We start from the raw sequence: 25,834 nt of genomic DNA, 5'->3' as shown, positions 1-25,834 counted from the left end.
CCCCCCCCCCCCCCGCCCCCATTTAGCCGCAATAGGATATTACACAGATTTCAATTAAGGATAGGATTAAAGTTAGAATCGGGAATAGGGTTAGAGTTAGGGATATTGAGATGGGTAGGGATAGTGAGCTAGATATTTAGATTAGGTAGAATGTGCTTCTTCTTCTTATTCGTTCGTAATTTTCAGTGTTGGAAGGGGTCGAGCCTTATCTGCCAGAGGGTTTGAACTCGAATTTATCAACCATGTGCTTTTTGCCGACTCAACCACGGCTCCATCACAATTAAGTATACGTGTCAACTGGTTATGCGCCATTGAGGCCATTGATTCCGATTTCAGCCTGCTTTTCTTTTTGGATTTGCTTTCATAGCCTTTGTCCAACCAAGAACAAACTACAAGGCAGCAGTTGTTTGATTTTGGAGTTGTCTCTCCTGGAAGAGTGGCTGTTCTCAGCTAACGAGCCTCATCTGCCCGAGGTTTCTATTATGAAGACTCACCATAATTTTTTCAACCAAATCATCCAGTACTGTTTTAGCACAATATTGTAAACGCAAGTAGTCTAACAATCGATGACGAGTGCTCACTGTAAAGTCAAGTACGTAAAACAAGACCCGCTCCCGTGTGTCCACAACCGCACTAATCTCTACCCCATTGGCCTACATCTTGATTGATGCATCACATTGACTATGTCTTCATATAGTATCGATGTTCGTGAATCAATTAATTTAATTTTTTAAACTATAACTACACAGCCTCCCCCCCCCTACAGTTTAAAATGTTTTAGTTTTGTTTTACTTTGAGTAGTTTTTATTTATGAATGGTCTCCGTATTCTTGGACACAACATCGATTAGCCTGAAATGATATGGATGATCGAATCCAACAAATCGTGTCTCGCTTTTTTAATTTAAACGGGAAAAAAAATCCACATCTTTATTCAGCATAAACAATAGAAAATACGTACAATAAGCGTACATATTTCTAATCGATTATCTATAGACTACCAACATAGTCGTCAATATCTATTACTTATTAATCCTCATAGGACAGGGTCATGTTTAGTATTGAAGTACAGTTATTAACAATATTATAGATATGGCATTAAGCCTATCTGAACAACAGTATAATTTTGACGAAGATGAAGGGTTATCGGGTCGGAACCCTGTACATAATGTTGTATAGGCACATGTTGTCTAAACTATATTTACCCAAGGGGCAACTGTTTTCCTTTTCTTAGAACCGCTGTGTCAAATGCCTTCAGCGCAAGATCTTGATTACATTTTATCTTAAGTACCATTATAGCCAACAAGGCGTAATTAATTTTCCCCCGGCACCAATAAAGCGTTCAACCTCACTATAGCCGACCACAATGAGTCTATTGTTATCTACCAGTTGGTTTGTTTCGTTATGCAGCAACGTTTGAATTTTTAAACACGGAGCGTGGTTATGAAAGAGGTCTTTGAAAGCCGAATGGACAAATGTTGAATGAAGAATTTCAAGACATTAATTTTGCACATAGAAGAGACGCCGAAGTTTTATGTGCGGGCGGCAATCATCGATGTGAATCGCAGACATAAATATAGCATTGGCATGGAGGAAGGGGTATGCTGACGAAGACATTACGTACACAGAACCTTATTTGATGTTGTTTTTTTTTTTTTGGGAGTGACTGAAGGATTCGAAGATTATAGCTTTTTTTGGTAACATTATGCGCTTAAAAACTAATTCCATATTTGTTTTGGACGAAGTTCTTTACTTCATTTTGACTTCCCACCTTTAAGTTCAATGATTTATTAAAGACATAATGTAGGCCTACAATTTTTCAGTGTTTAAGAACTTTATACCAGAGTTTCTTCCAGGCGGATCTCTTCGGGGTTGCGGAGCCCCCCCCCCCCCCTGAAAGTAATGGAATTTATATAGAAAACATATACTTTTACCAGTGTCCGCCCTCCCCCGGAAAATGTTGTCCGCCCCGCCCCCCGAAAAAATCAAGTGCTCCCCCCCCCCCGGAGAAAAAAGTCTGGAAGAAGCATTGCTTTATACCACCACACAGTAAAGAAAAACAGTGGTGTGTTGTCCATGGACTCGGAGGACTAGGCTAGTCCATTAAGAGTTTCAATAAATACAAAAATACTAAATTTAGAAAACTTGGATTGGACATTGTAGAACCATGTCGTCATTGTAAATTATGTCTTTTTTGTTTGTTACGTCGCTCTTTACAGACTTTAGTTGGCCCCCGGTGACCGGTAACAAAAAAAAATGGGCAACGAAAAAAAAAAACGCAAACAATTCGCAGATAGAAAAATGCGCAAAAAAAAAATAAAAATAAATCAGTTTGAACATATGTTTGTGTGCGCATTGTTGTGTAGGCCAACTTTTATTTTGTGCAATTTTCTGTGTGCGCAAATATTCTTTTGCGCTTTGTTCCGTTGTGCATTTTCCTGTAAACTTTTTAGACCAATGTATACCTACTTGCCATTCATAGAAATTTTTGTAATACATTTAAAAATTAACATGTCCTGTGTGTGAATACACTCCAAGGGGCCATTATTTGTATGAAAACAACATGCATCTTTTTGAAAAATAAATCATCTTATTTTCCCCATAAATCAATATTTACCCGGTTTCTGTAGCAATTTATCATCAAACAATCGATTCCCGTGACTTCCCTGGAATTGTGCACTGAGTCTTGAAGCCCACTTTTGATTTACGTACTAAAATACAGCGGACAAAAAAAAAATCGATGAATTCAATTCAAGGTCTCTACGCGAGTAGGACTGAATGGGGTTGAGGTAAAATTTGCATACGCTTCTAATGTAACCATGGTGAAATAATATAGCGGAGAAGGTGTGAGAGAAGTGAATAATGTGACGATGTCGAAATAGATCTCTAGAGAGCTTTTAAAAAGTGGGAGAAAAAAATCAGTGTCTATCACTTCTTAGGGCAATCCATAAATGACGTCACGATTTTTAAACCTCCCCCCCCCTGCCCACCATTACAAAAAGATAGACCCCCCCCTCTTTGAAATGAAATCACATCTCAAACTACACAAATGAAACATAATTTTTTTTTAAAAAGATCGATTTCTTTCTAAAATATCGACCGAGTTTGATCCACAGAGTAAATTAATCAATTTCTAATACAATTTGCTAACGCGAAATAACAGCTAGAATTTAGTTTTCTAACACTACTTTAAAAAAAATGAACCCCCTTCCCATTTGGAGTGTGACGTCACTTATAGAAGACCCCATAAATTAAACAATGCGTTTATGCTTTACTGGCAGGTGCCTGCTTTGTTGAATAGGCTCAATCTTTTATCCTACGAAATAATAACAACAGGCAGGGTTTAGCCATAGGGTTTCATTCTCCAAGGGTTGAGGAAACAGATCCCGTCACATAACAGAATATGGGGGGGGGGGGCATCCTTGATTTACTTGACTTAGTCCTCTTTGCTCCTTATGTTATGGAACATAGGGCCTTCACCATTTCCTTCCATTTCTTCCGATCCCCGGCTATTAATTTTGTCATCTCCCAAGACATCCCTGTTGGCTTCAGTTCTTCGAGAAGACTCCGGCTCCAGGTCTGTCTTGGGCGCCCTCTCTTCCGCTTTCCCTGGGGGTTCCACTCAAGTGCTTGACGTGTAACATTTGGGTGAGCCTTTCGCAGTGTGTGACCCACCCATCACCACTTCCTCCTTTCTTATTTGTACACCCATTCTCCAAGGATTGAGTTTAGAAACAGATCCCGTCATAAAACAGCATGGGGGGGGGGGGGGTCGGTCATGCATGACTACATGCTCATGATGAATGAGAGGATGTTCTAATTTTGTGAGCGGGCTTCACGTGTATGGAGGGGTGGTGTTAAAATATGTTATAAGGTATACCTTACTTAAAGATACAACCATTGTAACATTATTGTACAGGTGTATTTTATGACCCAGCTCTGACTACGCCATTAGTCCAAAATAAACGTGTATGAGTATCACTCTTTAAAACTACCTATCTATCTATCTATCTATCTATCTATCTATCTATCTATCTATCTATCTATCTATCTATCTATCTATCTATCTATCTATCTATCTATCTATCTATCTATCTATCTATCTATCTATCTATCTATCTACTATCTATCTATCTATCTATCTATCTATCTATCTATCTATCTATCTATCTATCTATCTATCTATCTATTTATCTATCTATCTATCTATCTATCATTTATATATATATATATATATATATATATATATATATATATATATATATATATATATATATATATATATATATACATACACACAAATACACACACATAGTATTTTAGATACATTTTGGCATTTAACTAAGAGCTTGCAACCAACAATTGACTTGCAAATAAAATAATTTTGATAATGACGTATGTAAAACAAATCAAAAGACCCTAATTAAAGACTGAGGTAAAAACTTAAACTATTTATAAAATAAATAAAACATACACAAAAACAGTTTTTATAAACTTTTTAATTATTTATCTTCTCCTAAACATCTTTAAGAAAATAATTGATTACTATATTATTATGGAACTATATCCATTTTACTATTCTATGAAAGTGTTTAAAATCATATTATCATATCTGCTAAAAGGAAAAGAAAAAACAGAGTCAATTACCATTTAAAGTAATTCAAATTATGCATTCCATTATCAAGCCAAACATTCAACTAAGATTCATTCACAGGCTGTATTTGGTATGTTTTAGGTACATTTTTCTGACAGAGACCTTCATGTTGTCCAATTCTTTCATCCAGCACATTCTATGCCAGACAATTAGAAGTAAAGAAAAGTTTTGACAACAATGCTGGAAGTATGGAGACCTTTTTTCATTGGAATCACAAGTGGGCCTACACAAAATCATACATTATTAATTAAAAGATATACAGGTTAGATAACTCCTGAAATGCAAAAATAACCAAAATGGTTTGAAAGATGGTGAGTTTAGTTTAACATCAACTATTTGAGTTCAATGACATTGCTAAAACACAGCTTTGTTTTTATTATAGCTCTGAATAGACAACTTGCTATTAAAAAATACCTTTGGAATATAGTAGAAGAATATATTCAAATATTATTGTAAAATTGTTTAATACTATTTAAAAAATCACAGGTATAAGAAATACCAAAAAAAGTTTTATCACAGAAAGTGTGTTAACAACCTTTTAAGCAAGTGTTTGTTAATAGCTTCTAACAACTAGCATGTCTAAGAATTAAAATCACAACAATTCTAGCTCAATTGTAAAAAAAAACAAGCTTCAAGATTTGCCTATTTACAAATATAATAAAAATACTGTTATTTTTAAATATAAAATTGTGGATGTTGTGCAACAGGTACATACAAGAGAGAAGAATGAAAAAATTATTATGTTCTTTATGAAAAAAAAGAAAGACAATTTAAGTTAACCTTATACTTTTTATTAGTGATAATGAAAAATTAAGAACTAAATTAGGGATAAAAAGTTTGACAGGAGGCCTATTTACAAAATAAAAATCTTTTAAATTTAAATACAAAGTTGTGCAAAAAGCTGCATAAAAGAGAGCAAAACACATAAAAGAGAGCAAAACACAATTCATATTATGTTCTTTATAAAAAAGATTTACAATGTAAGTTACATGAATTAACATAACAACAATTGGTAGTAAAAAATACTTAAGAGTATGTATTTCTAACTGCACCCACTTTCTTAAACAAATCTCAATCAAAACCTTAATTTATTTACAACAGTTTAGATTGGTTAGTTTTAAAATATATAAAGTGAATTTCAATTTAAAAAATCATTCTTTACATATAAATATACTTTTAAAAAAGGAAAGCTCTTTTGAAATTATAATAAATTAATAAAATGTTAAGATAAGTGTTCATTTAATTTGTAATTTAAATTTTCTTTATAATAAAAGTAAATATTTGGATATTGATGTTAAATCAGTAACTTTGCTCATCAGCCTAGCATTCATGTAATTAAATTATAATTAAAAATGTTGAACTACATAATACATTAAAGCATAAACAAAGACTGAATCACAAATGAATTGTTTTCAGCACTATAGGTTGAATAGAAGCAGCTTTAGTCTTCATTTTATTTTTATAAGCATTATAGTGCTTTTTGTAGTATCTCTTGGCCTCTTCATAGTAGTCTTTATTCAACCAATACCAGGGCGATTGATCAACACTTTCTACTCTGAAAGCATAATTAAATATTAGATTAGAAAGTATGACATTTTGTTTGTATGGATAGTTGCTATTTTATTTATTATCATTCAGTCGTGTCAGCAATGTAAAGAGCTTTTTAAGACTCCATGGAATCTTACTTTAAAGCATTAATTTGATGCTGTAACAAAAATCTGCATTATTTTATAATAGTTTAATGAGTATATTCTGAATACTTTTCTCAAAATAAAAAGTCATTATGATTGAAATGAACGATACTGTATATTTACACATAAATTATTATACTTAATTTCATGATTGCATTGGAAATTGTTTTAGATGTACAAGAGAAGATTTGTTAAAGAAATGATGAAAAGCTAAGAGAGTATGTGTAACAAATACAACAAAGAATTATAAATTATGGTTGAAAAATGTAGATTCAACTTACATTTCTCCATTACAAAACTCCACGGTAAGTGAATCTTCATCAATGCCTTTAAGAACACCAGGCAAAAACTCTACAGTATTTGGGTTGTAGCATGCCAGTATGTTTTCGTTGACTCGTAATTTTGGTCTTCGCCTGAACACGCTAAAGATGTGGATGCCATCCTGTGTGTCAGTTGTTCCGTCTGCCCACTCTATCTCATAGGTGTAGCCATCCTTTATTTTTTTAACAGTGCCTGTGGGATCAAAATAGTTTAGGATTGTGGAGCAATAGATGAGATACTGTAACTGTTCTTAAATTAATTCTAGTTTTATTTTATTTACTTGAAAAATTAAATGAAGGACTTGATTACAAAAGTTAATTCAAGAACTATTTGTAAAATAAAAATTTCAAGATACAAAATGTTTACAAATTAATCCTTGTCTGATTGATTTAAGTTTTTTTAATGGTTAAGTTTTATTTTCATTTTCTCTTTTAAATTGATTCTAGTTTTATTTTATGTACTTGAAAAATTAAAGAAATGAAGGACTTGATTAAAAAGTTAATTGAAATAACTATTTGTAAAAAAAATGTAACTAGTGTTATATTATTAATAAAAAAAATTTTTTTTACTTTAATTAAAATACAAATATTTATTAATTAATCAATCCTTGTCTGGTTAATTAAATTTTTTTAATGATAAGTTTTATTTTTCTCTCCCAAACTTCAATAAATCATATTTTATACCTTTTCAAACACAAGATCTGAAGTGTTCATTGTATTTTTAAAGGTGTGATGGAAGCAACTATTAAAAAGGTAAAATGAGAAGTGATCACTCACCTGGATAATAGACACCATTGTTGTCATTCCTCACCAGAACTGCCATTCCAACCAATTCTTTGTCTTTTTTGTTGATGTATTCAACATCCTCTGCATACTTCACATAGTTGATACTGTACACCTCATTGATGGGTACAAAATCAGTTTTGTTATTGTAAAATTGTACCTCTATTTTGTAATCATGCACTTTTTTAACTATCCCAGGAGCGTAACTGAAGCGGTAGTCAGGGAACAAGGCAATGACATGTTTGTTTACCTAAAAGATTTGAAACACAGAAGTTCAGCATTGACAAAAGAAAACACACGTCACTATGTCATTTATCATATATTTAAAAGATTTCAATGAAAATTTTTACATTTATTTTTCAATGAAAATTTTTTTCAAAATGAAACATTCAAGTCAAATGTTTTAACTGCTGGTTAGATTTTGTGTATGGGATAGTGTGTGAATGGAAATCTCATGTCTTAGGTTTGATACTAGATCTTGAGTTACTATGATATTTCAGAGACCATTATGTTCTGATAGTTAACTGATATAGTAAATCAGAGGGAAAGAAAAGGTTTGGTGTGGTGGTATAGTGCTGACCACACAAATCCTTAAATATGGTGAAGTAATAAAAAAAAAGCGTACTCTATCTGCTCCGAATGACTACCAGGTCTAAAATGGAACTTTGACTTACAGTTAGAACAAATTAAGTACATATTAATACATTATTTGGCTTATCAAGGATAAATAAGATTTTAGTGCTTTATCATCACGACAATACTAGTTGAAATCTAAAATAGACAATGACCACCGATTTATCTTGCAGTTGAAGTTTGTATAAAATCATATTCAAATTAAACATGTTCTATTAAATTTCACTTAATTCATCTTAATTGCAATTACAAGCTACTTTTAGTATTATAATAATTATTAACTCAACAATTTGAAAAAAAAAGATGTAATAAATCACCCACCATGTTAAAATTGTTATCTGATTTTCTCTCACTGTTATCTTCTTCTGTTATGATATCCTCTCTCCAGATCCTTTCTATTAGGCCTGTAGTGTCTTGTATGTCATAACTGTAATCACCATGGCAACGTAGCACCATACCTTAGGATTAGAAATATAGTTATTTATCTTATGTTGAAGAAACTTATACTACATGACATTCAACAAAGTGTTAGTCATTTATAAATGTACATTCTTTAAAAGCCAATTTTAAAAAGGGGACTTTGATTTTTTAGAATACAACTGAATTTGTTGTTATTGACATTGTAACAATATTATAGACTGGACAGCCTGATTATTCTGAATGAATGATGTTGTAATGTTTTATTTTAAGTTTTGCGGTTACTGCACAGACTATCATAGGTCTCATAATGAAGGAGAAGATAGTTATATGTTAGTAGTATAGGCGTAAGAAAAAAACCGTTTATAAAATGATAGAAACAGTTGACTTAAGTAGACCTACATCTGTAATACCAGCCGTCATCCAACCACCTAGCCAGCACGTCTTGCTTGGGATGAAGAGGAGGCAACGATTTCCTCAGATTCAACATTGACTGTTCATCATTTGAACCTAAAGAAAAAGCCAAAACAACATTTTTACCTAACTTAATACTGGATTATGGTAGTACACTACATGGCAAACTAAGATCCCTCTGGGCTTTAATAATCTTGCAGTTTTTTAAACTCTTTTACCATGGTACCAGCTTTCTTCTGCTGTCCTACTACTCTCTTTTAGTATAACCTCCTTCACTGTCTGAAAGAGAACAAAAATATAGATTCAAAATTCAATGATGACTTTAATTGATAAGAGGATGAATTTAATGATCCTTTTCTATCATTTACCAACTACAGCATCATGAACTAAGCCAGGATTAGATTGGTCTTGGTTTCACTGTGAATTTTTTAGGTTAACTCCTTTCGGTGACCACCCTGTACTTCAATTAATTTGAAGAGATGCTAAGTAATCAACTGTAAAAACAAAATGCCCGAGTCTTTTCCATAGACAAAATAAGTATCTGTGAAATAAGATATTTAATACATTTTTGATTAATCTACTGAATAACAGACCTCTTGGTTTCGAATTTCTATGACTTCTTTTTGTTTTACTTTTAGCTTTCCCTGCTTTTTTATCATGCTTTTCAGTCTCTGAAAATATAAAAATAATTCAACATATGTAAAATGAATTGCCTTTTCTTTTACAGAAGCAAAAATACAAAGATCAGTTTTGCTAATTTGCATTCTTATTGTTGGTATTTGCATAATTGTTTTTATAGAAATTTTATTGTAAGCCACAGACAATTAAAAATAGATTTTTTAAAATCAGGTGATATTAAATTCACACTGTTTACATAAGTAACATGCATAAAACAAAACAAAAAAATCAAGTAGGCTATTCAAATAATAAATATAGTGTGATAAAAAGAACAGGAGGCTATATTTCATACAAGACATTGCTTATTCCATAATTTAAGCTCCTAGACTATGTGTTAGCACTATTTTAAACCAAAAAAACATACCTTGCTGTCTTTTTCTTGTTTTTTCTGTTGCTCTGCTAGATTTTGTGAAAGCTCTTGTAATTTCTCCAACGCACTATCAACTTTTAAAAAAGGATCTTCACGTGGAATGGACCTAGAGCTCTCTATTGTAGAAGATGGATTATTAGAGCGGGTAGTGGATGGGCTTGGGGTCCTGGAGCGACTGCTTTCACTAACACTAACAGGTGAAGGGGATCTCTGATGCCTTTTTCTAAAATCAAATATCATAAAATTCATTGTTCTCTCTTGTAACTGATTTAAAATAAGTTAACATAATGAAAAGCAAAGCATTTGTTTATAATTATTATCAACTTAAAAAAAGTAAAGTAACTTAATAATATTGGAAAAAAGACCATTATGTTTAAATTTACAATAAAATACCTGTCATCTGGTCGTTGTCTTTTTGGTGCTTCATAAATAGTTTCAAATTCTCTATAAAGAGCACATTAAAAGATACACATCACTCTTAATCGATAATTCATCATGTGTTTTATTTAAAATATAACTTAAGTATTAATTTCAGAAGATTTTGAAGAAAATAAAATAGACAAAAAAAAAATCAAATTTTTTTTTGCAATATATTACATTGCTATTAATGAATCATACAGTCTGGTTTTGACTGGAAAAAAATTGATGATCTTACTCTTCAGTCGAATCTTCATCCTCTTGCCACTGCATAGCTATGTACATCCTGGCCAACTCATATCTCTCCTTGCTTATTTTTATCAAATTTTTCATCTTAACCAAGGACTGCAAAGTACAAATATAGGAGAGTGAAAAAAAAGTAAACAAAATAAGTAGTAAAACAAATGAGAAACAAGATTATTTTTCATATAAAATCTAGAAAATTAGCTTTAAATAAAAGTTTTATAAATAGGTACTAATGATGAATCATAAGAATGTAAATGTGTTGACAATGAACAGGGGAAAGAGTTAAATATAATGCTTTATAACAAAATGCTTATATACAAATATAATGCTTTAAACAAAGATTTAGACTATGTAGCCTAACTTGTATTGTAGAAAAAAAAACATACCCTTTGCCCATTAAACATTGTTACAGAGTAGAATTTAGAGGTTCCACACTTCCGTGCAGTGTTTGCCTCTATACATCCAGGAATGTAGCATTCTTTGGCATTGTCTAAATTCACAACTCTTATTAGGACACAATCACCAGCCTGATCAAAGAATCATTTCATATTGTAGGTGTTGGGAAAAAAATTATATCACAGTGAAATTCACAAGATAAAAAATATAAAAATAATAGTTTTACGTATAGTTAAACAATTCTCTTTATCAAGAAAAGATAGTGAAAAAAAATTATTAGTTTTCCAAAATATTGACTAAAAAAAAACAAGAAATACCTCAAAATCAGCCATATCTAGTAAAATATAGGCCCACATATGTAATACAAATGGGTCTATGTTGTCTAGCTGTAGAGCACTAGACAGATAACCTGAAAGTCTCAAGTTCAAATCAGGGTTCAAGTCAGTAGAACATCCCTGAGTCTACACAGCTCTGATGGGTACCTAACTCTAGTTAGGGAAAGCAAAAGTGGCTGGGCATTGTGCTTACCACATTATCCCTTCATATACAGAGGATGCAGAAAAAGGTGAACTCTACATTACTTGCTCAATGGACAGTCAATTTGAAAAAAATTGACTTAACTATATGAAATAAAAAAATTCAAGCTTACTGAAAGAAAGGGTCTAGATACGGCCCCGCCTATGGGTATAACATATCTTGTCAAAACTGTGGCTATCTTGCCATCTTCTCCATCATATTTCACCACCGCATGACGAGGATCAGGACACTTTACTACAACAGCTGAATGAGATAAATGTTACCAAATTATTGAAATTGTTAATATGAATATAATAAAGGATTAATGTAAACACAATTTAAAACTATCAAGATTGGTCCAGCTTTATATGAATGTGATGTCTAGGTTTAAAAATAGTCTTTTTAATATCTTTGGAGAGATTATAAACAATATATATTAATTACAAAATGATGTAGTAAATAAAGTAGTTCAAAGCAGGTATTTTATTAATCCTAAAAATTGTTTAATATAACCTAGTTGCCTTTTAACCTTAAATATAATTGTATCAATGTCTCTCAGATCATTTATTATGACATGCACACAATGAATACATGTATTCTTTGTTGAAAATGATTGCTCAAAGTGTAAGTGATGTTACTAGAAAAGTTATTTGTCAGATTAAAAAACAGACATTGTAAGTTTAAGAAATAGACAAGTGTTACATATTTATAGAATGCATTAAGGTTTTTTATAAAATTATGCACACCCCTGAATAGAGAAGGCCTAATAGAATAGGAGTTAAGTTTTAAGATGAAGGGTTGAATTTACAGAAAGGTGACATGTAATTCATATCCTCAGAGCACAGTTGTAAAATTTGAAAATGTACCTGGGTAATAAAGTCCATCTTCATCAAGTCTGGCTACAACAGTTTGGCCCCGCAACGTATCTAATTTAATGCGAATCTTCTTGCTTATATCTGTGTGTAGTTCAGTTTTGCTGCTTACTGATTTCATTACTTCTTTTAAATTCTGTAATTGTTGAGTGTAATCTATTAATCTCAAGATGCACAATGGTTTAAGATTTTACATTTAATATATATATTCATATTGGTAACCTATTTTTAAAAAATCTAGTTTGATATATGTATAAATAAATAAATACATAAATAAATAAAAAAACAACAACAAAACAAAATATATATATAGGTATATATATATATATATATATATATAGGTATATATATATATATAGGTAGGCCTATATATATATATATATATATATATATATATATATATATATATATATATATATATATATATATATATATATATATATATATATATATATATATATTTATTTATTTGAAATATACTATATATGGCTATATATAAATTAAGTAGGTAAAACAAAAACCCACATCATCTTTCAATATAACAACACATAAACGCTCAGGTATTCTCAATTCCAAGCCTCTTTTTTGATAATCAACCTCATTTTGATTGTTGCAAATATCACACATTTCACACCCTCTGAGGTAGGATCCAACTGGGATTTCATCTTGTTCTTTAACTTTGTTTACACATGTTTTTCTTTTGATACCTTGTTTATTTCTCTTTTTTTTTCTTGCAGAGTTAGTGAATACAAGACTAGCAGTACACTTTTCACATTTTAATGTTTCTGATTTGTGTTTTATTTTCTGTGACATTCTTTTCTTTAAACTTTAAATAGTGTAGAAGAATTTTAAAATCTAACCATAAAAGTATCATATATCCTTAATTAACCTGTCCTTTTCCACATCTTTTCTAGGGAGACAATTATTTTTTTAAACTATGAATACTATCTAATTAATATCTAATTAATACTATCAAATAAATGTTCAGGTAAACAATAAATCATAACCTATCAGCTATAGATTTACATTAATCAATGGCAAAATTATATTCCTGATGTCAGATGTAGCCTACATCATCCACAACTTAAATTTTTTAAAATGTATTTTAAAAAAATCTCTTAAGGCTAATAGAAATAATAAAGTATAGATCTACTATTATAGTAATTTTATCTACAATGATAAAATACTGCTTTATTGTAGAAATTTGTATACACAACACAAAGGATTTGTACATTTTTTTTGTAAAAATCTAGAAATGTTTATGAAGCAAATCTTGTTTGTTAAGAATTACTTCTGTTTAAAATTAATTTTTTTTTAATTTATGCTTCTTGACGGATGATGCAAATGCTAATAATATAGAATCCAGAAATTAGAGATCTAATAGCAAATAATTAATTGGCCCTAGTCCTGACCTTAACCTTAATGCATTTTTAACCACGCTCAGTGCACAATCTTATCCAAGTGACTGTCAGTAAATTACTAAATCCGTGTTACTTATGTTTTCTCGAATATACTCTCTATACACAGTTTAGTTAACAAATTGAAACATAGCACTGTGGTGATAATACTCTAATAAACACGTCTGTTCATCTCAGTTGGGCAAATGGATCTAGAATCTAAATAATTTAAACTGTTTTTAACAGGGCCAACAACACTGTATAGGGTAGCAAATGTCTCTCAAGGTATTGTCAAGCTGATTGATCAGTAGAAAATCCATAATGAGACTTGAAACTTTTTTTTTTAAACCTTCAGGCTTTTGTTATACTTTAGTGTAGCGTTATTTCACAGCCTACAAAGAACCGCAATGTATTCTGTAACATTGATCTGGCATACGATCGAAGTGACGTTATAATTCAACGTTAGCCAAGCGCACTTTTATTAAAGGGAGCGAAGTAATCCCGCTTAATACTGATTGGCGCCAATCGAGCCCAAAATTTCTAAACAGGGATTAGATCTAGATCTAGATCTATAGTTGAATGAAAAATATTTTAAATAAAACGTTAGGCCTAAAGTTATAGGCATTCGTTTCCAATTTTTTTTAGTTTACGAACTTTGTTTACCCAGATTAAGCAATGAAAATTGAAAATTGAACAGAATATTTTTTAAAATATTAAATCTATTCTTCAGTCTAGATCTAAACTTTTCTTGATTACACTATAACGTGTACCTCTTTAGTTTGGCCTACTAGATCTAGATCTAATGACAGTCGCACGTTCATGTAGGCCTACAAGTAGCCAGAAGTTGCACGAAAATATTTTATTTCATTCTGCAACAATTACCACCCCAACAAATGTCAAGCAGCTCTGTCAATTTCCTGGACATGACCATCACGCCAGAACATTTAGTGAATGATGCCACTTACGTTGACTGGGGAGTCACACGGTCGGGTGTTACCCGGTACGGTAACTGATGGTATCACCCCCACCCCCTCCAAAAATGTTGCATTTTCTTTTTGATGTCACCCTTCTCCCATACTAATTCAATTATTTTATCTGCATAAAACGTATTTTGACAGTAAATTTTAGTGTTTTTTTTTCGTCGTGGTGCCAACCTTAAATGATTTCACCGCAATGTGGCGCTGCTGAAAGTCGTAACGACCTTATCTTTAAACCAACCGACTCGCATTCAAATCTTTACAATCATTACGAATACATTGTATATATCAGGATGAAGAAAACTTTTGGAATGTGACTCTCAAATTATTATAGCTCTTCAGACTCCGGTGCTCCAGAGATTACACTCCAATCAGCCCTACATCCAAAGAGGTGGCCCTATACCTTCCTTCAACCATGTCCTAAACCAGGGTCTCCAAACTACGGCCCGCGGGCCGGATGCGGCCCGCGAGGTCCTCTCATCCGGCCCGCTGCGATCTTTTTGTCCACGGAAAAAAAGTTTGTTGGTCATGGCTGAGGAACTTTTCGGGAAGAAACTGGCTCCCGAACTGAAATTTGATAGTTAATGCGGCCCTCTGACTGAAAAGTTTGGAGACCCCTGTCCTAAACGATGTAAAGGCAGGATATGCAGTTCCTAAACAAATCGAGTACCAAATTTAAACCTAGACTCTGTAGCCTACATCAATTTTTTATTACTAATTCACTGAGCATTCTGTATCGTGGTTGTTTAACCTACAAAATAAACTTAGATTTCTGTCAGGGGGGCGGGACATATGTCCCCGGGCGCCGACCTTAGGGGAAAGGTTGAGGGGGGTGGAAATTGAAAGTTTGAGGGGGGGGGTGCAAATGAAAATCTTGAGGGGGGGGGGGGGGTTGCAAATCGAAAGTTTGAGAGGGGGTGCAAATCGAAATCTTGAGGGGGGCTGCAAATCGAAAAGTTTGTCCCCGGGCGCCGGGAAGGGTCGCTACGCCTCTGACCCAAATCATCACAAAAAATCCCCCCCCCCCCCCCATTGCAGATTTCTTTTAAAAACATTACCTATCACTATTTTATATAGAAAATATCAGGCACAGTTCATAATTTGTCACGGTGTGTGTGTGTGCGTGCGTGTATGTGCGTGCGTGTAATGGGAGCTGAAGTAGAAACATAATGTGATCCATGTAATAGATTGAAATAATTGTGAGGTCAAGGGAACTCACTCTTCTGTATTAGTTATATTTATAATATTGTTATCTTGAGTGATGTCCCTTGTGTACTTCCGTCCGTCCTCTCTGTGTGTTACCATCGTGGTGTAGTTAGACCCAATTAAACGTGTTATATACAACCACAGGCTTCTGTCGTCAATCTATTATAACTGGCGACGAAGGATAAACATCTACTAGAAAGAGCACCTACTTACGCAAAAAAGAGGTTTGCTAGAGCTTATTAGCTAATTATTTCTAGAATTATGGCGCTGTATGGCCAAATAAAACAATTTGATGCGAATGATGACATCATTCAAGATTACCTAGAGAGGTTAAGCTTTTACCTAGAAGCTAACGACGTGACGATAGAAGCCAAAAAGAGAGCTGTTTTGTTAACAGTCATAGGGCCTCAACAATTCAGGCTACTAAAGGACTTATGCGCACCAGCTAGTCCAGATACCAAGAGCTTTAACGAGCTGAGCAAATTGCTAACAGACCACCATGCGCCTACCCCATCAAAGTTTCTATGTCGAGCTAGATTTGACAGTAGGACTCGTCAACCAAACGAGTCAATATCAGAATATGTTGCTGCTTTACGTCATTTAAGTGAATTTTGTGAATTCGGAGACACGCTGTCTGACAAATTATGTGAAAAGTTTGTGACAGGTGTAAACAGCCCTGATATTCAAAGAAAGTTGCTGCTCGAGACAGATCTAACATTAGAAAAAGCAATACAACTTGCAACTTCATTCCAGCAGTCATCTGATGCGGCGAGATCTTTAGCACCTTCAGAGATCCATGCAGTAAACAGCAGGTTAGTCAATAAACATCAACCCCAACAGAGCATTTCAACTTATGCTAAACACCCTGCTCGTTCAAATCCTAGATCTAAATCTAGTAATAATTATCAAAAATGTCATCGATGCAAAGGTCCCCATGCATCTCATCGGTGCAAGTTCAAGTCAGCAACTTGTTATAAGTGCGGTGAGCAAGGTCACATTGCTAAGGCCTGCTTTGCAAAGTCTTCGTCTGTTGCTAAATCTAGCCAGTCAAGACAGTACCGCAACCAAAAGCAGCACTATGTTAACTCTCACCAAGACTACCTAACCCAACCAATGAACCACTCTACCTGTGAAAATGCTCAAACTAATTCGCAGCCGGATTTCAACCTATTCTCTGTGAAATCAATAAGTCATGCTCCCATCAATGTACCAGTTAATATCAACGGTAAGAGCATCAGCTTCCAACTTGACACTGGAGCATCTCTAACAGTCATAACAAAGAAAGATTTTGACGCTGTCACAAGAGGATCAGTGCCTCTACAATCATGTCACAAGTGTTTAACAACATACACTGGTGACAATGTTCCGGTAATAGGAGAGTGTATGGTTCATGTAAGTTATAATGGTCAAAGTGTTAAACTTCCTCTTCTTGTGGTTGAAGGAAATGGACCACCATTACTAGGTAGAAACTGGTTAAGTGATCTTAAGTTAAATTGGGAGAGTATTTGTTCATTGAAGAATGTAAAAGAATCTAGTCTTACTTCACTAGATAAAGTTATATCTGAAAATAAATGTGTTTTTGGTAACTCTGGATTACTAAATGATAGAACAGTGAAGTTAAGCATTAAAGATACAAATCCAAGATACTGCAAAGCTAGAGTTCCACCTTATGCAATGAGGAACAAAATTGAAAATGAGCTAAGTAGATTGGAATCTAATGGCATTATAAAGAAGGTAGACTATTCCGATTGGGCAACACCCATTGTGCCAGTGTTAAAGAAGGATGGTTCTATAAGAATTTGTGGAGATTACAAAGCTACACTGAATAAGCAAATAGAGCTAAATAGGTACCCTATACCTAACATTGAGGAAATTTCTTTGAATTTGACAGGAGGAGACAAATTCACTGAATTAGACTTTAGTCATGCTTACACTCAACTAGAACTGCATCCAGATTCAAAAGTCTATACGACAATAAACACACATAAAGGACTCTACCAATATGAAAGACTATGTTTTGGCATATCATCTAGCCCTGGAATTTTCCAAGCTGTCATGGACAGTATTTTTAAGGACATTCCAAATGTTTGTGTGTACTTTGACAATGTGTACATAACTGGTAAGAATGACACTGAACATCTTAAAACACTTGATAAAGTATTAAAAATTGTTGGTGAAAAAGGTTTAAAGATAAACAAAGATAAATGTCAATTCATGCTGACAGAAATTAGTTTTCTTGGTTATATATTAAGCAAGCAAGGTATCAGACCTCAACCTGAGAAAACAAAAGCCATTAAAGAAGCACCCAAACCTGAAAATACCCAACAACTAAGAGCTTTTTTGGGCTTGATAAATTACTATGCAAAGTTCATAGGGAATCTGTCTGGTAAACTATCACCACTGTACAAGCTGCTACAGAAAAATGCAACTTGGCACTGGGGTGAACAACAAGAAGCTGCTTTTAATACAGCAAAAGAGGCTTTGTCTACTGACACCTTACTAACTCACTATGACCCAGGGAAAAGACTTATATTAACATGTGATGCTTCACCAGATGGTGTAGGAGCAGTCTTGTCCCACATGGATGAGAAGGGTGACAGACCCATTGCTTTTGCCAGTAGATCTTTGAACCAGGCTGAGAAAAATTATTCTCAGTTAGATAGGGAAGGCTTAGGCATCATTTTTGGTGTTAAGAAATTTCATAAGCTTCTGTTTGGTAGGAAATTCACCATCTTTACAGATCATAAACCATTGCTAGGTTTATTTGGAGAAAACAAAACCCTACCTGAGCATGCCTCACCAAGAATTCAAAGATGGGCTATCACACTAACTGCATACAATTATGAATTGAGATACAAACCTGGATCTGAGAATAGTGCAGATAGTCTTAGTAGATTACCTTTAAAAAAACCAAAGCCTGAGCTATGTACCGGAAGATGTATTTGTTCTCTTCACTATCATGGATAACTCCAATATAAATGTGAATGATATTAAGAGAGAAACACAAAAAGATGAGTGCTTAATAAAAGTATATGAGTACTGTAAGAATGGTTGGCCTGAAGAGTCTGTGAATGATGACTTAAAGCCATATTAAATAAGAAATAAAAACCCTTTGTGAAGATAATATAAAAGATGGAGAAGATGCAGTCCATTATCAGTCAGAGTTGCCTAAACAAAGTATTTGTAACTTAATAAATGATTATGGTGATATGGCAATTTCAAATGTTTTAATTTAAAGAAAATACATTAGTAAGAAGGAATGTGATCATCAAACAACTTTGCTAACATCATTAGCACTTACAGAAACTAAAAGGGTAACATCAAAAGAAAAGAAAAAAGATTTTTGCCATTTAATACACCCACTTCAAATACTGGATCACAGTTGCAAAGTGATATAGTCGAGGATATTACTTTTAAACAGTATTTTTGATTACCAGGAAAGCACTATCAGATTACCTGAGAAAATTGATCAATCAAAGAAATCTATGTCAGTCAAGGATCTGAATAACAGCATAATACTTTCAGATGCCAATTCAAAAATAGTTCCATTAGATCATGACAAACATTCATTGAAAGAGAATTTGGTGTTAATAAGAATGTGTATCTAAGAAATTATGGGAGAAAGGAAAAATGGATTCCAGGTCAAATTGTTCAATGTACAGGACCTGTGCCTTATAAAGTTAAAAATAACTTGTGCAGATAATAAGTGTGAATCTGTCAATCCCACCAAGTCTGATCAGTTCACACCAACTCAGTTGTTCCACAACCAAGTTCTGTTGATATGAGTGAACCAAGTTGTCTGGAGTCAGAAAATGTAAATTCTGGAGTTAATGATTTAAATCCTAGACCTCCTGAGATAGAGAATCCAGATGGTCAGAATCTTGAGTCACCAAATCAAAAGCTACTGAGAAGGTCATGCAGGACAATCAAGGTCCCAAATAAGTTAGACCTATGATTCTAAAGGTCAAAAGGACTTTGACATTATTGTTTTGTATTTGATTATGTTGTAGCATATTGTGCATTGTTTGTAAGGATGTAATCTACCATAGTGTTCATGTTACAATATAATTGGTGATTTTAGGATACTATCAATTGTTCTATTGAGAGATGTGTTATTGTGTTCTAAGGGTAAAGGGATGTAATAGATTGAAATAATTGTGAGGTCAAGGGAACTCACTCTTCTGTATTAGTTATATTTATAATATTGTTATCTTGAGTGATGTCCCTTGTGCATTCTACTTCCGACCTTGCCGGTTAACAATTAAAGCTGTTTACATACTCATGGCTTCTGTCTCCGTTGTATTCATAATCTACCTCAATCCACAGCACCAGCTGGCAAGTGACATCGACTCTTGCGACACTTCTGTCAACTTCAGGGCCATCTATATATTAAACTAGCCGTCAGGCTAAACGTCTGTTAAAAAGATGCTGCATTGACTTGACCCTGTATTAGCAGGCCAATGATGAGGTATAAGGTGAATAAAATTGTTTTGTGCGTTTCCTTAGGCATCGTATATGATAATCTCATGAAATATAGCCAATAACCTTCATTAGCCTACATATTCTTCTCTACACCGACGAAATCCAAGCTCCAATACTGAGGGAAAATCTGACTGACACACTACCTAGCGTGTTACTTTATAATCTAATGTCGTGGTGTGCCATTTCATTATTCTGTGTTAAATAAGGTAGGGGGTGGTACAGAGAAATATTATAAAGCTGTCCTTTCAGTTACATTATTGTTACTATTATTTCCTCTGTACAGAATGGTTGGACTATAACCAGAAGATTTTATAGTTGTTTCACCTACATTATTTAAAAGCAAATTCAATTTCTTTTTTAAAGCACAGCCACTAAGAAAAACACCAATTCCAACTCAAACATGCTTATCTTTTAAAACATTAATGTTTTTCACATTTAATTACCCCCCCCCCCCCCTTTTCCAACAACATTTCAAGCAAATTGAATCCTAAGCATGAGACAAACGTCAAAGGCAAGGGTAGCTTTTAAGCATTTGCATTCAATAAAGCTCTTGCCATATTTAAAGCAACACGTAGTGCAGCAGTACATACTTTTGAGAGTGTGTGAGTGGTTGTTCACATTTGGGTAAAATAAAAGCACCATACAAAATGACACAAGTGGTAAAATGTGTGGGAGGGAGTGAAGAGCATTGTGAATATTCACAATCATATACTTTCCAATAAACTAAATGGCTGTCAAGCAAAAATCTGACTAACCCCTTGAGAATCTTTTTAGTTTAAAAAAAAATAAAGAAAAAATAAGGATATAGATGAGCAAAACTTTAGAGAGAAAAACATTTCAGTGTCAGTAAAACAAGGTTGAGATGGTTGTAAAGATTTTAAAAAATTGTTAATAGAAAAAATAAAAAATAAAAGAAATTAATTAAAGGGCTTTTGTTCATCATATTTAAAAAAAAAACAAGAAGAAATGGCAACCTCCTTGAATTATTTTTAAGGAATAACATTAAAATAATGTTTAAGCACATTCAGTATATTCAAGGGAATACAACATGACATCGTTTTGTAGACCCTTACAGCTCAAACATTTGAGGCTGATAAATTTACATAAAATAAATAGCATTTGGTGTGGTTTTCCATATTTTCAAAATCTATGTTTTAGTAAAATTGGGATAGGCCTAAAAAACAAAAGATTCTTTTTTAATCCCATATTGCACATTTTTTTGAACATGCAAAAATGTTTCTATGCTGTGTTTATCATATGAGTAGAACTTAGATCACTACTATATGGATAATTTGTCAAAAAAATTATAGGATATTGTTTTTGTAGGTATGTTGCCATGTGGCAACACGATGCAGATCAGGGTAAAAATGTTTTTAGCTGTTTCATTTAGGTTAGTTTATTTCACACATTTTTGCAAAAACAAAAAGGAGAAAGATAGAGAAATTGAAGGAAGTATTTGGCTTAATTTAATTTATTTGCTTTGATGTTTTGAATGAAACAATCACAAACTTAACTGTTAACATGCAACAAACTGAAAAAAACCCAATTATGATCTTTAAATAGTTCCGTTTATTACATTTTTCAGTTACAAACTTTTGAATTGGAATTATTATTGTATTGGAATTATTTCTAGCTGTTAAATTTTTTTCAAATCTATTTAGCTTTTATATAAAACTGGCAAATAATATTTCTAAGAAATCCAAAGCAAATTTAAAAAAAAAGCAAAAACCACTCCCTTCAGAACAGATTAAATAAGCAGAAGAAAAAAAAAATATGTTTAAAAAAAAATCAAACAGGATGTCCAAATTAGATGTTACACACTAACCGGAGATGTTGGGGAAAGGGGAGTTGTCAGACTATTCTTATAATGTGCTACCTTATGATGTTGTAGTGTACATTTTAAGTTGCTGTGGAGTTTTGTGACATCATGTTTGAAAGGGTTTGATTGAGGGGGTGTTTAGCATTTTGATATGATTGGAATGAAAAGGTTGAGTGAGTGGGGGGTAAATTAATCTAACTGTGAGAGATATCCTTTATGAATGAACCCTTATATAAAATTTGTTAGGAATGCTAATTGGCTGAACAATGTTTAATAAAAACTACTTTTAACAAGTTTAATTGAGATATGCCTTTTTTTTAGCATTGGAAATATATTACATTGTTAGCATAGATATATTTTTATGTAGTTTTAATTAAAATCTTTAATGAATTATTTATTTGCAGGCCAGAGGAATAGTACAATGTCATCTGACTAATTGCTTATGTGAAAAACTTTAATATATTGTTATTTTGACTAAAAGCCATGTGGTAAAGTCACATCACACCAATGATTATTTTCCAAGCAAAAAAATAAACAATGCAAATTAGTAGCATGAGTGATGAAAGCAAGAGATTTAAACAACCCAGTGCATAGACAAAGGCATATTAGGTGAAGTCTCCAAAATGATAGCTTTTTTTAAAACTTAATTTACATCAACTTTTATCATGGCTAATGGTATATTTAATGCTTTCTTTTTCAAAATTGTGAATGTCTGTTATTAAACCATAATTTTACAATTGAAAAATTTTTATTGAGGAAAAAATCAATTTTGAAACTCATTTCGCAACTAAATCTAAGCACATATGATTTTGTTTTAAAATTTAAACTAATTCATTATTTCTGACATTAGATATGTTGTAAGATAAATGTATTAATTCTCATAATTTAAACTGTATTTAATAAGCAGATTTATCATCTTAATTTTTTTAAATAGAAAAACAATCTAAATTACTAATTAACTTGAAATAGAAAATTTATTAAAAAAATGAGAATTAGATTTAATAAGCAAAATGTGTTAGCAGCCCAAAATGGTAATTTAGTATAATAAAATGTTAAACAAGTATATAGTTACAAAAACTCATTAATGCTGAGAAGCAAATTATTAAAAAAAGCAAGCGTAAAAGCAATCTATCAAATGTGTTATTTAGATTTTAAACATAACTTATTTTTACAACATACAATAAAAGAAAGGAATCCATATCACAGGGTTGAAAATATTGTAAATTTGTTATGTAAATAACTATGTAGATTTATTATAAAAAGACAATAAAAGTTTTAAAAAAATGAAAAACTTAGAAGGACAGACATTTTGGCTACTTTAAAAACATGTTGCAATAATTTTTTTTAAATATACAAGGAGTTAACATAAACATATTCTAGACTTACTTTTTAACTAATTCAGATAGCAAAACCTCATTGCATTTTTTGACAAGATTTTATATATTCATTTGTATATTGGGTTATAAACAATATAGTTATATAATTATGTAATTTGTTTCTTTAATAACCACTTTTCAGATCCAACATTTAAAATTTAATATAATTAACGTTATGTTACAATTTAAATCTTTAAAACTGAATAAGTTTGAGACTACAGATACTAAAACTTTCATATTTAAAGGTATTTTATCATTACTTTAAAATGAAGCACTATTTGATAGAGATTATAACTATTGTAACTAGTTACATATTTGTAAAGGCTTCATATCACTCAATTACATAATACTGGCCATCGGTCGAAAATACAATGTTTGCAGTAAACTGATAAACATTTTAGGAACATTTATGCTAATTTTTAAGCAACATTCAACATAAAACACTCCATAACGATAATTAACTAACCTCTTTTTCTTTTACTTTACGTGCAGTGCTTTGAAAATCTGGTGTGATGGACCGTGACCTGTCCAGGCTGTCAATGCTGGACTTGCGTGAGTCAGCTGACCTAGACCTTTCAGGGCTTCCTTCTGACTTGGATCTGCTGCTGCTGGATCTATTGGATTTTGGAGACTGTGATCTGTTTCGAACGGGGGTTATAACCATTTCTTTGACAACAACCTCATTTTCTTCATCTTCTCCTGTTGCTGCCCTACGAAGTTCTTTGGACTGGTGTAAAAATTTCTCAGCATGGGTGATCTCATCCTTCAAAAGAGTTATATCTTTTCTAGTAACTGGCCACCCTGCTTCATCCAGAAGTTTAAAGAGCTTTTCACAATTGCCTTCAACTTGAAATGGTTTATCGGAATCAAATCTGAAATTTAAAACAAATTTATAATATTAAATTTTTTTTTTCAAACCTTCAAAATTAGTTTTTGTACAGCAATTTCTTTCTTAAAAAGTTTGTGTCATTGATAAAGTATGGTGTAAATCTGATTTCTCAAATGTTGATAAAATGTTGTTTAATAGGGCATGTATACAATTAAAAAAGAAACATCTGATTTTATATTAAGATTTTATGTTAAAGATAGGAAATTAAATAATAAAGAAGTTTCAATTTATGATAATTATCATTAATGACTGTGCATTCGCCTACTAATCTAAAAATAAATAAAAAAAATTTAATTTTTATTTAAAAAAAAATGACTTCTTGTTCCATTGCTTTGTTAGCTTAGAACTTAATATACTAATAAGTTATAGAAATCAAATGAGCTTACTCTTTTCTAGCAGATGCAGGTAGAGCATTCCAAACTATTTTGTTCAGACGTCTGAAAATAATGAAAAATTGTTAAAATAAAATTGCTTTTATAATAAAATAAAAAGCTATTTGTTTCTAAAGTTGAAAATCCGTTTTTATAAAGATATCTTGCAATACATGCAATATAACGTTATTTCATTTATTTTCAGAGAAAAAAAAAGAATATTTTTTTAAACTTTATAAAATTAACACAACTAAAGTGTCTATCCTTAATATAGTCAATATAAACTAGCAGAAATGTATCATCAAATTATTAGGTGAATATGTTTGTTGTTTTAAATCTGAAATGGACATTGCATAAATGGTATTGAACAATTATTTTAAAAATATCAGTTTTGAAATTAACGTAAAAAAATAATCTTACTTTCTGTATTTTTCTATAGCTTCTGTCAATTTTTTTTCATACATTACTAAGTCAACTCCATTAGGATTGACGAGTTTTATTTCTTGCTTTCGTGACACATGGGCTATAGGGAAAATCTAGAAGAGCAAAATGGTAAGAAAGAAATTACTTAAAAATTACTTAAAATGCACATCTAGTTTTTTTACTTATCAATGTGGGTTAGTGTATCCTGTCAAACCAAATTAAATTTTAAAAACCTACAAATAACTAAATGTGCTACTATTATCTTGTACATGAGAACAAAGAGATAAATAATAATAAATGAGAAGTAGATCAGTTAAACCAATATTCAATTAGAAAATATAGTAAAGATCAAGTTAAGGTAAATAATTGTTTCGAATATTTATTTTAAAAAGCTAATAAAATTATTTATAATTAGAGATTAACATTAGAATTATTGAATCCTGATTTATAAAGTCATTTTATCAAAATTAAAACGTAATGAACTGATCG

General features: G+C 32.1%; 1 protein-coding gene across 2 annotated transcripts in view; it reads right to left on the bottom strand.

The window, feature by feature from the left end:
* Positions 1 to 4,509: 4,509 nt before the first annotated feature.
* The window catches only part of LOC131958260 (von Willebrand factor A domain-containing protein 3B), a 39,100-nt gene continuing 17,775 nt past the window's right edge, over positions 4,510 to 25,834 (bottom strand). For both annotated transcript variants that reach the window (XM_059323180.1, XM_059323181.1), the window contains 16 exons: positions 25,343 to 25,458; positions 24,938 to 24,988; positions 24,129 to 24,534; positions 12,400 to 12,541; positions 11,667 to 11,797; positions 11,008 to 11,148; positions 10,614 to 10,720; positions 10,352 to 10,402; positions 9,953 to 10,181; positions 9,504 to 9,581; positions 9,129 to 9,189; positions 8,899 to 9,006; positions 8,401 to 8,537; positions 7,441 to 7,696; positions 6,625 to 6,856; positions 4,510 to 6,207 (listed from right to left, as the gene is read on the bottom strand). In XM_059323180.1, coding sequence (XP_059179163.1) covers positions 6,048 to 6,207; positions 6,625 to 6,856; positions 7,441 to 7,696; positions 8,401 to 8,537; positions 8,899 to 9,006; positions 9,129 to 9,189; positions 9,504 to 9,581; positions 9,953 to 10,181; positions 10,352 to 10,402; positions 10,614 to 10,720; positions 11,008 to 11,148; positions 11,667 to 11,797; positions 12,400 to 12,541; positions 24,129 to 24,534; positions 24,938 to 24,988; positions 25,343 to 25,458 — 2,406 coding nt within the window. In that variant the 3' untranslated portion in view covers positions 4,510 to 6,047. The remainder of the gene's footprint in view (positions 6,208 to 6,624; positions 6,857 to 7,440; positions 7,697 to 8,400; positions 8,538 to 8,898; positions 9,007 to 9,128; positions 9,190 to 9,503; positions 9,582 to 9,952; positions 10,182 to 10,351; positions 10,403 to 10,613; positions 10,721 to 11,007; positions 11,149 to 11,666; positions 11,798 to 12,399; positions 12,542 to 24,128; positions 24,535 to 24,937; positions 24,989 to 25,342; positions 25,459 to 25,834) is intronic.

The sequence above is a fragment of the Physella acuta genome, unplaced genomic scaffold (genome assembly GCF_028476545.2).
Source record: "Physella acuta isolate Inbredline_101_S28 unplaced genomic scaffold, ASM2847654v3 ptg001306l, whole genome shotgun sequence".
In the NCBI taxonomy this organism is placed as follows: domain Eukaryota; kingdom Metazoa; phylum Mollusca; class Gastropoda; family Physidae; genus Physella; species Physella acuta.
This window is presented reverse-complemented; position numbering and strand designations above follow the sequence as displayed.